The 10,758-nt window shown below is 39.1% G+C and overlaps 1 protein-coding gene across 2 annotated transcripts; it reads right to left on the bottom strand.

Moving 5' to 3' along the window:
• Window positions 1-1,565: 1,565 nt before the first annotated feature.
• GAR1 (GAR1 ribonucleoprotein) lies at window positions 1,566-9,756 on the bottom strand. 2 transcript variants are annotated; one of them, XM_044384241.3, is made up of 7 exons: window positions 9,481-9,756; window positions 8,917-9,123; window positions 7,345-7,499; window positions 6,838-6,897; window positions 3,488-3,626; window positions 2,244-2,309; window positions 1,566-1,866 (listed from the first exon to the last, which is right to left on the bottom strand). In XM_044384241.3, the coding sequence occupies exons 2-7, from the start codon at window positions 9,110-9,112 to the stop codon at window positions 1,853-1,855; spliced, it is 630 nt and encodes a 209-aa protein (XP_044240176.1). In that variant the 5' UTR covers window positions 9,113-9,123; window positions 9,481-9,756; the 3' UTR covers window positions 1,566-1,852. The 2 variants fall into 2 exon arrangements, with proteins under 2 accessions (XP_044240176.1, XP_044240175.2); XM_044384240.3 differs by having other exon boundaries at window positions 9,336-9,491.
• Window positions 9,757-10,758: the final 1,002 nt, after the last annotated feature.

Here is a 10,758-nt window from a genome sequence, read left to right as displayed (position 1 = left end):
GCTGGCCTAAAAATCCTTTTATAACTCCTCCCAATTTTCCAAGCATATCAGGAAATACTGTTTGTATTCCACTAAACTGTTTAATTACTATAGCAACAAGTACATTTTTAACATGGTGCAAGCAATCAAGATGTTACTCAGTTAACAACTCAAAAGATTTAATATGTGACTAGTCACCAAGGTATCTTTTACAAAGGAACTCAGTATATTTACTACACCACGGTACCAAATTCATTGTTAGGCTCCCTAAACATGTGAACTTGATTCAAAACTGAATGTCCCAAAGGAAACCCAGAAAGAACTACTGTAAGGAAGAAAAGGGGAAAATAAGATCTGAAAGTAAATGTGTAAAGATAACCAATGACCAACAGATATACCTAAGGTTAAAGGGGAAACCTTCAAATAGTTTGTCTACCGACCTACACATTGCTTCCATCATAGCCATTTGAGACTTTTTTACATGTCAAAGAAAGTGTAGGACAGTTGCACTATTATTTGTCCTTTGCACAGTGCCATCATCACCCCTCTAGTTCTATGTCTCTCACAAACCAAGAGTAGAAACTCTAGTTGTAACTCTCAACCCAATTTCAACCCAACATTTCTAAAAAATCAAATAGCCTCCCTTCCCAAGTCGTAAAAGCACAACCACTTCTTCCTGTGAAAAAGTAATTTTTAACATATTTGTTCATCATATGTATTTATGGCCACATATTAATTCCACTGCAATTCCATCAATCAAAGAAGATAAGTAAAACCCAAATTACTGACACAGACAATACTATATGCTACTCAAACAAGCATTCAAGAGTTAACCAAGTATTAATATTAGGTATAGCATGCTAGAAAATTTAAGGAAAGATAATGGAAATGTCATTTTTTCTGAGAACAAATACGTGTGGGGGGGGGGGGCGGAAATCAATGGCAGGGAAATGGTCCCATGATCACGGTATTCTAACTTGCTATCATAGTTACTTCTTGATACTACATTAGCAGTGGAGATCAAAAATCAATTTCATTTGTAACATCCCTACCTAGGAATCTGAACAAATACTTATTTATAATGAATAACATCTTTTTTTTTCTTATGATAAATAACATCTTAAACCTTCAGTTTCTTTAAAAAAGTAAAATAAAACATTCAATAAAACTTTCAAGATTCCATCTATGTTGACTGAGAATTGAATGTTTCTCCAGAAATTTCTTGAACTTCACACTTCTCACATGAACAGGGCTGTTCCAACTTTAACAGATTCATAATCAACACTAAAATTTGCTAATCAGTTATTAATTGCAACCTAAGAAACTGCTTTACTAACTCTTATGTACACAAGTGAAATGCAATAAAAGGTGCTACTGTTTTCATATACAAAAGGCAAAGATTTTGAAAGGAGGTGTTAATTTATCAATAACAGTAAAGTATTGTTCCACTAACCTACTTTCTTTAAAGATCAGTTATATATGTAAACAAACCATTTTTTCTATCTGAAATCCACTGAGTTTAAGCTTAGGAGTTCCTTTTAACTTCAAAAATAGCTGTAAACAATAAACACAGCTGCTCTGTTATAACTTAAAGAAATAAAACACTTTATTTTAAAAATTCCAAGTATGCTTCAAATGAAAACTGCCCATTTATTAAGCACCCACAGAGTTCCAAACATTTTACAAAACATTAAAACATTTGTTCACACTCTTTTAGAGCAAAATCGCCTATTCTGGTGCACTCGTTTCTGCACGGCATTGACATCTTAGTTCCACTATCAGAAAATGACCAGTTCTTCGAGACTTGCTCAAGAATCAAGTTTCTGATCCATAGAAGAAGATCATGTAGGAAGTTCTCTGTCAGCTGTTACACTTAATGTCCTCTTCCTGATTAAGAGAAAATGAAAGTATTAAGGCTATAGAAAATAAATTTTTAATAGCACTATACCCAAAATCTCAGATTTAAAATCAGCATTAGTTCTCATACTGTTCAGACAACCAATTTACCAAATTTAACTGTCATTCATATTAGACCTTTTTATTTTTCAAATTAATATGGCAAAACAAATTAGAAGCAGATGAAAAAATTCAAAGGGAAAAGCAAGAAAGTTATATAAAATACAGCTATAAATTAGGCTAAAGCAAAGAACACCATGGTGTTCTATATACTCAGGAAACCGAAATAAGACTGAATAAACATTTAAAATGGTAGATAATACCAATTCAGAAATTCAGTGATTCAAAAATGTTTTTTTCACACTCACCTCTGAAACCACCACCACCCCTTCCTCCTCTGAAGCCTCCACCTCCTCTTCCACCTCTGAAACCACCTAAAAATAAAGGAAATGTTTATAAAATTACTGTAGCCTATCCTATTCTGATAAGCCTAACACCCTAGATTACCACTTTTTAGACAAGTATTCTGTTTTAATGAATTACAAAAGCTCGTTACTTTAAAGTTCCATTTAGCCCTACTGTTAAGTGTAGGAGTACCTCAACTTTTGCTTAATTACTTTTTTGACTGGACTAAGGCTTTTAATCCAAGGGCAGCAGATGGGGGAGTGAATTTTTTTCAATGTTATATATGAGACTGAATATAGAATGGGAATGAGGGGGGAATCTCATGAGATTCTCAAAACTATTTAATAGACATATATTCAGATTTCTTAAAGAGATTATCTCCTAGCTATCTGGACCTAAAAAAAGCACATTTAGAATGAAACAATTAAATTGAGAAAAGCAAAGGTGAAAACAGAGTTCTCTCTCCTTTCTGTTTTAGTAAAAGAAGATACCCAACCAATTTTCGGCTCCCCTGCCTAACCACTTAGGCTCTGCCATCATCCTGTCACCCACCCACCCCACCACTACTCACAGATCCAGGCGTACACAATGCTACACCGCACCTTATCCCCAACCCTGTTCATCATCTAACCGCCCAAAATGATGAATGTACCAAAACTCTGAGGAAATACATGTATCAAAATGCTGAAATCAAAGCAACAAATTTATTGGGAAGTCTCTGACATGACATCAGAAAACAGGGTTTTATTTTTAGACTGCCAATTGTTTGATTAGGGCAAATTAACTTTTGTAAGCCTCCCATTTCCTCATCTAAAAGAAGGCTACGAACTATCTCATAAGGTTTTACTGAATATTAAAAGAATACTGACCAGCTCTCAGCATATAATCAACACCCAGTAATATTAACTAAAAAAGTAAATTCAGTCAAGATAATCTTATACTTTATAAAACACTCAACAAAACATGAACAACCCCAAAGAGATAAAATCCCTCAAAATTATACTTTATTAGATTTTTTAAAAAATAAGCTATTGAAACTGAGCATTATTACCATGGCAATCTGCCAAGATTTGAAAATAGCCTTTCTAAAAAATAAATAAATAAATAAACATAAAGGAGTTTTGCCTACATAAAAAATTAAATTGTACTGTATGAACTGGTGCGATTTTGAAATCTCATTAGAAAATTTCCCCCAAAGGTAACTTACCACCTCTACCACCTCTGCCACCTCCTCCTCTTCCGCCTCCTCGACCTCCCCTGCCACCACCTCTTGGAGGTCCCTTCTCACCTGGAGGTCGAGGTAAAAACCTCTGCAGTGGTAGCAGTTTATATGGGTCTATATAAAACTGGAAGTAAAACAGAAACAATTAGTGTGATGACTTAGGAAGCAGTACAGTATAATCATTAAGAATCCACACACTAGACTCAAAACTGCTTGGGTTCAAATCCCAACCCTACTAACTACTGTGTAGCAGTGGGCAGAGACCTAATTTCTTTGTGCCTTAGTTTTCTGATCTATCAAATGAGGAGAATAAAGTACCTACCCCACAGTCTTTGTTAAGGTCAAAAGAGTAATGTATACAAAGCACTTAAACTTGGCACACAGTAAGCAATACAGGCATACAAATAAAAACCAAGACCAATTCAATCTCATTTCTCTTATTTATAAATAGATATCTTCCAAAAATTAACTACCTTTTCACTCAATAGAATTGCCCTAAAATGAAAGCTATTAAAAATTTAACATTAAAATTCAAAAAGAAGCACAGACATACTAGTGATTTCAAAACCTGAAAAAGGATCAGATCAGTAACTATTTGCTGAACATATAAAGTAGTAAGGGATATGCGTAAACTAAGCCCATTCTATTATTTGGGATTAAAGAGGTTATTTTTCATAATAATGAAACATAATGGGGTATATTTCACAATTTTACATAAAACACACATAAGGAGTTTCAAATGATGATGTATTACTTACAAGAAGATGTCTGAATCCCCCTTTAGATACTACTTTATCACGGATCCCCCTTCAGAGCCCATTCTCTCAAAAATATTGTCTAGCTCTGCACTGCCCAATATGGCAGCCACTAGCCACATGTGGCTATTTAATTAACAATTAAAAATTCAGTTCCTGGGTTACATTAGCCACATTTCAGGTGCTCAAGAGCTACAAATAGTTAGTGGCTACTGTACCAGGAAGGTATTTCCATCATTACAGAAAATTCAATTAGACACCCTAGGCTGGATAAGGAAGACCTGAACCTGAACAGTGAATCTAGAAACGGGGAGAGGTAGAATGTACCAATTTAGCATCCATGATAAAAAATACTAAATAATAAATCCACAGGGGAGCCTGGGTGCCTCAGTCAGCTAAGCATCTACCTTTGGCTCAGGTCATGATCTCAGGGTCCTGGAACAAGTCCCCACATCGAGCTCCCCGCTCAGCCAGGAGTCTGCGTCTCCCTCTCCCTCTGAACACCCCCCCCCCCACTCCTGCTCTCTCTCACTCACTCTCAAATAAATAAATAGATAAATAAATAAATAAAATCTTTAAAAAAATAATAAATCCTCAAATAAATAATACTGTGAGAAAAGACAGTCGTCCAGATCAAATTTAAGTGGCTATCACAGGCAAATTCTTTTTTTCACATCACTAAATGAGAAGTCTGGCTCTCAGGCCCACCTGAAGCAGTTCAGTTGCCCAGTGGGTACTTGCCAGGGTTTCTACAGCCAGTAGCAGCCATATACCAGCAACAAGGCACTGTCCCCATCTCATCTCCTATTCCAGTCTGGGTTCTGGTCCCAGCACTCCACTGGCTCCATGACCGTTTGCCCTCCCTGTTGCTAAATGCAAAGAACACTCTGCAGCAGCATTTTGCCACAACTGAGCATTTCCTTCTCCTGACTTTGGTGATAATCACTTTTATGAAACTCTCCTGGTTTGCCTCCTCCTTTATTGGTGTTACTTATCAGTCTCCAAAGGATATATAAATTTAGGAGGTATCCTAAAGCTCTTTTTCTCATTCTTTCTTCCTAGACTGTACCATATACTGTCTGTACAATGACAACTTCCAATTCCATCTCTAATCCTGGTTCTTCCTTTGAGCTCCTAACTATGTGAATATCTCATAAGTGCTTCAAACTCAATATGTCTAAAACTGAATTCACCATCTTCCCCCAGTTGCCTTCTTCTCCGGTATTTCCCATTTCGGTACATGATGACACCATCCACAAAGATGTTGAAATCAGACATCTGAAAGATGGTGATTTTTTTTTTTTTAAGATTTTATTTATTTATTTGAGAGAGAGCATGAGCAGCGGGAGGGGAGAAGCAGGCTCCCACTGAACAGGGAGCCAGCCATGGGGCTCAATCCCAGGACCCTGGGATCACAACCTGAACTGAAGGCAGACGGTTTACTTACTGAGCCATCCAGGCATCCCAGATGGTGATATTTTTAACTGCAACTGCTAATCCACTACCAAGACCTATTAATGCTACTTCCTGTTATCTCTCAAAAATCCATCCACTTTTCTCCATTTCCACTGTCAGTATTACCCTAGTCCAAAATATCATCTCTTCCAGGACTAATGCAAGTCTTCGACCCGGCCCCTTCATATACAGTACTAACCCCTTTCCAAAGTGCTCTTTTATTTTTCCAGTGCTCTTTTTAAATATACCTTAACCGTATTTATCCTAATATTTAAAAACAAAACTAAAACTAAAGTCTAAACTGTTTCCCATGAGCTGAAGGTCTTAAGTAATCCATCCCCTGCCTACCTCCTCTAGTCTTTCCTAAGTGTTCTATGTCCAAGCTATACTTCTGCCTTTTTCAGATCCTTAAATTGGCTGTCCCAAAGACTTGCACAAACTGTTTTCTCTACTTGCAATGTGCTTCCCACCTCTAGTTCCCAAGTGCTAGCCTAACTACATCAAAATTATCCAGGAGCTTGCCTTTTTACAATTGAATCCTAATCCCTATCTAAGACTTACTGGCTCAAATTTCTAAGAGTGGGACCAAGAAATACATGACCTTAAAAGCTCCCCCAGATATTCTGATGAGCAACAAGGTTTGGGAACCTAGTCAACTTTCAGGTCTCAGCTTCTAGTTCACTTCCTCCAAAATCCATTATAACAAATTTGGTCCCACTACTAACATTCTCATAGCAATCTGTATTTCTCCTTCACAGCATGTATCATAATGTTATTGAAATATTTGTGAAATCATTTAATGTCTGACTTCTCCCAAATTAATGTTTCATAGCTTAATGTTTTACTTAGAATGTTTGGTCATGTAAACTTTCCAGTAAGAGTTTTACATAAACTAAAAAACATAGCAGTTATAAAATTTGCTAATAAATACTTATTTTTAAATAAATATTAAATAAATTACTTTTAAAGATCAGTAAGTTCAACATCTAAAGTACAGAACATCTCAATTTAAGAGCTTCATTAGTGATACACTGGGGGAGTCTCAAGTACTCTAAGTAGCACTGTCCTAAGGAAGGTCATTCACTTATAAAAACAAAGAGCCTAGTTATCATCAGCTTGACTCACCTTCTGCAGTTTTTTAAAGGAAGATGCCTTCATATTTTCTGACAATTTAACAGAAAAATACTATTAGTTATATTAAGGAATAAGCAATAAGATCAAAGAAGGTAACCTTCTGAATTCAAATGTAATTTTAAAAACAAAGTTATATGGGAATACTTAGGAAAAGAAATGAGTTTCCAAGGAAAAATGAAGTTTTTGTTTTTAAAACTTCTAATTCCACACTATTCCAGTGGCATCATCATAATCAAAGCAAAGCACCTTAATCCTGTAGCACTTATCCAAATGGCAATCACTTATAAAACCTTCAAAAAAGGAAGTCACTCTTATAGGGTCTTTCTTTTCAATATATGGAAATACATTCTCTCTTGATTCTCCTTTATGGTCCAATCTTGGCAGTACTCTGTCCAATTTAATGAAACAGGAAATCTAATTAAATCAAGACTTAGCTACAGAAAAAGCAAATGGTAACCTTCCAATGAGATCACTGGGTCTTCTAATTAAAAAGGATACAAAATCTCTAAGTTGTCCAAATATTTCATCCACTTTACCAATTTGTTCTTTGTTCTCTAAATAAACTGGAGCATTGAAATAAGGCACCTTATTTTCGTCTGTAGTACATTTACAAACTATGTCATCTTCACAGGGATGCAGGAACTCTCCTAATACTGAAATATGACAAGAAAATGTTAAAATATAAAACAATTTCAAATGATATTGACCAACATCATCTGGAAGCTTTCTTCTTGGATACTTGGGATTTCACTTTATCTGTTCTCCTCCGAGACCAAAAAAAAAAAAAAAAGCTGAAAACTCCACACTAGCTATGTGACCTGGGGTAAGATTCTTATCTCTCTGCTTCAGTGTCCTCGTCTTTAATAAGGGCTAATAACAGTACCAACACCTAACATACAGTATTATGAGGAATAAACACAATAATATTGCCGAGTGCTTGGAAAAATGCCTGGCACATTAAGACCAACCTATAACAGCTGTTTTATTATAACAATAACTATTTTTATTAAACACCATGCTTACACTCTACTGTCTCTTTTCGTTTCCCCAGTCCCTAACTGTAAGTCAGTCTTTGTTCTCCTTTTTTTCCTCCCCTTTTATAACTTCCCACTACCACCTCTTCACCAATGACTCTTCACTCTTTTTCAGGGAAGTGTGCAATCTCAAAATAACTACCTTTATTTCTGACTGTTACCCCAAACTAAAATACTCATCACATCCCTGCAAAACCAATTTATCCCTATCACCCAGGCTCAAAGCCTGGAACCTTTTATTCCCAAGTCTTAGCCAAGTGCTACTGAATTTGTTTCTACTGAAATCTCTCCCCCATCAAACCCTTCCTTCTTTTTTCTCACTTCCACCACCCTCACCAAGCATCATGCATGGACTGTGGATGCCTGTGGCCTAGGACCTATGACTCTAACCATTACACTCTTCAAATCATGTTGCATACTGATCAAACCTCATCTTTATATTAAACTCTCTTCATCCTTTCTCCTTTTTGATATAGGTTTCTACTGTCAAATCTGTCTCACTTTCCATGACTTCCATCCCACCTCATTGATAATTACTTCAAATCTACTCTAATTAGGCCTTTTTCCCTCTGTAGTTTCCCTTCCAAGCAGTTTTTTTCACACTTCTCTTACTTATGAATAGCAATTGAGAGCATGGGCTTTGGAGTCAGAAAACTTGACTTTGTATCTCAAACTGATCACTTATTACTATGATCCCACCAAAGAAACTCAACTCTCAATCACAGTTTTCTTACCTGTAAAACGGGAACAATAGGAGTAAACACACAATATTACCTACTTAATAACTTCCTTTCAGCCCAAGCTCAATTCCCACCTCCATGACGCACTCTAAGTGTTCTTTTGCTTTCTTGATCTTCCCTTTACATTACAACACTACTTTAAGTCAGTTTACAGCATCTCTAGACCTGATTCCCCAACCAAGCAGCAACTTCCGTATGAGAGCTGCTACAGTTATCCTTCAGTACGTAATCCCCGAACTTAAACAAACCCACAGCCTCCGCCCCCCCGAGCAGGCTAAGCTTTCAAGCCGACATACAAACTACATGTTCCGGAGGTCCTTGGTCCTGGCCTTTGTTAAAGCCTCCGCGGCCACCTCCTCGTCCAAATCCTCCTCTGCCGCCACCGCCGCCTCTGAAATTACCGCCTCCACCTCGAAAGTGGTTGTTGCTGCCGCCGCGATTGAAGCCGCCACCTCGATTAAAGCCCCCCCGACCTCCGCCTCGAAAAGACATGCTTACTCTACCTGGTGAGAAAAAACAGGCGTACCTTTTGGTCATTGTGGCCTCTGGGTACATCACGTAACCCCTCTGAGCCACGGTCAGAACACCATACAGGGGAACAGTAATAAGTACAGCAACCTTGCCATCTCACGCACGGCCAAGCCGCCAGAGACGAACCCGAAGGGTGAGGAGTGTCACCTCCCCAGAGCCCTGTGCGCGCTGACCGACCACTCACCAGATTCGTCGCACCCGGTTAGCACCTCCTCCCCCAGCAGGCAGCAAGGTCTTCACACCGCATTCCCTTCCTTCCTCCCTCCCTCCCGCAGCTGGGTTCCGCGTCCAGCCATTCTCCGATCCTTCTGCTCCCTACCACAACTCACCCGCGCCACGTGCACCGTCCGCCCCGCGACGCACACCCACTCGCCCGGTACTTCCGCCGTACACGAGCCTCCTCGGCCGCCGTACCCGCACACCGTGAGGGCGGGGGCAACGACAAGAAACTCGGACAACTGGTTTGCAAAAAAGCCAGTCACCGGCAGAACCCGCGACACTGTCGCCTTTCCAAAACAGCCTTCAGCGCTGGAACAGCAGCAATATTAACTTCAAACACTAGCTCACGACACTCAGGTCAACTTGCCTACGCCTCCGTAGGAAATGACGTATAATGGTGGCGTCCTTTCAATCAAGAAGTTGCAGGAAGTGCCGCCGCGGTGTTGCCCTGGGAGATGGCTGGCGTTAGTGAACACCCCCTCCTCCCCTCCTGGGGACCTGGCGGTTCTCGGGGGCTGGTGACTGGCCGTGAGCCTTGGCTTTTCAGGCTGCAAAACTGTCTCGTCGTTTGTCAATTCCTTGCCAGCCGCAGCAACGGTGCTGCCCACATCTCTGAGGAGTTTTCAGCTGGGCTCTGCCCGGAGATGGATCTGGTGGCGTCTGCAACCCAGTGCAAGGGCTTCCTGCGTTCTTTTGAGCGCTTGTTTCTCCCGGACCTTTGGAAGAATGCACGATTGTGAGCTGAACTGTGCCTGTCCTCTCCTATGGTTTCACCAGTTAAAGGAAGAAAAAAATGCGTGTATGTGTGTACTTTCCTTTAAAAATATTTTTTCTTTAAAAGTATTTTATGCGACAAAAAGCCAAAAATATTTTTTATCTTTTGCACCAAATAGTTTACTCAACTTGTCAAGTGCTTTTTTTTTTTTTTTACACGTTTTAATTAAATAATCTCTACACCCAACGTGGGGGCTCCAACCAGCAACCGAGAGATGAAGAGTGGCAGGCTCTTCCGACTGAGCCAGCCAGGCGCTCCTGTCCAGTACGTTTTTAGCCCTGACAGGCTCTGGACCATCTATGCCAGAAGCCCCTCTTCCCCTTCTTTCTTTAAGCCCTTGATATCTAATTTCAGCTTCCAGTGAAATTTCTCTTCCAAAGAAAGCTAGTGATCGGTTTGTTAAATTTGGTTGGTCTCTTTTACACCAGAATCTTTAGAGACCTTACCTTGGTATTTGACACAGTCGACCGCTTCTTTGGAAGGGCAGAGATTGGTATCTACTTCAGAGGGCCGTTTTGATTCGGAAAGAACTTTGTAAACTTCACTATGAAATACTAGAAATCACAATATGTCCTCTACACTAATGTATAAGTTTCTTGAGAAAGCCCCTAAC

This window comes from Ursus arctos, unplaced genomic scaffold (assembly GCF_023065955.2).
Source record: "Ursus arctos isolate Adak ecotype North America unplaced genomic scaffold, UrsArc2.0 scaffold_11, whole genome shotgun sequence".
Taxonomy (NCBI): domain Eukaryota; kingdom Metazoa; phylum Chordata; class Mammalia; order Carnivora; family Ursidae; genus Ursus; species Ursus arctos.
The sequence above is the reverse complement of the archived record's forward strand: the minus strand, read 5'-3'. Positions and strand labels throughout refer to the sequence as shown.

Bases quoted from the DNA above. Each gene is read 5' to 3' on its own strand.
- GAR1 (XM_044384241.3), bottom strand. From the start codon at position 9,112: ATGTCTTTTCGAGGCGGAGGTCGGGGGGGCTTTAATCGAGGTGGCGGC. The intron at 6,898-7,344 runs GTATCCTTTTTA...TATAACTAATAG, and splicing joins TTGGACAACTTAGAGATTTT to TATTTTTCTGTTAAATTGTC. The intron at 2,310-3,487 runs GTAAGTTACCTT...CTTTATTTTTAG, and splicing joins TGGCAGAGGTGGTAGAGGTG to GTGGTTTCAGAGGTGGAAGA.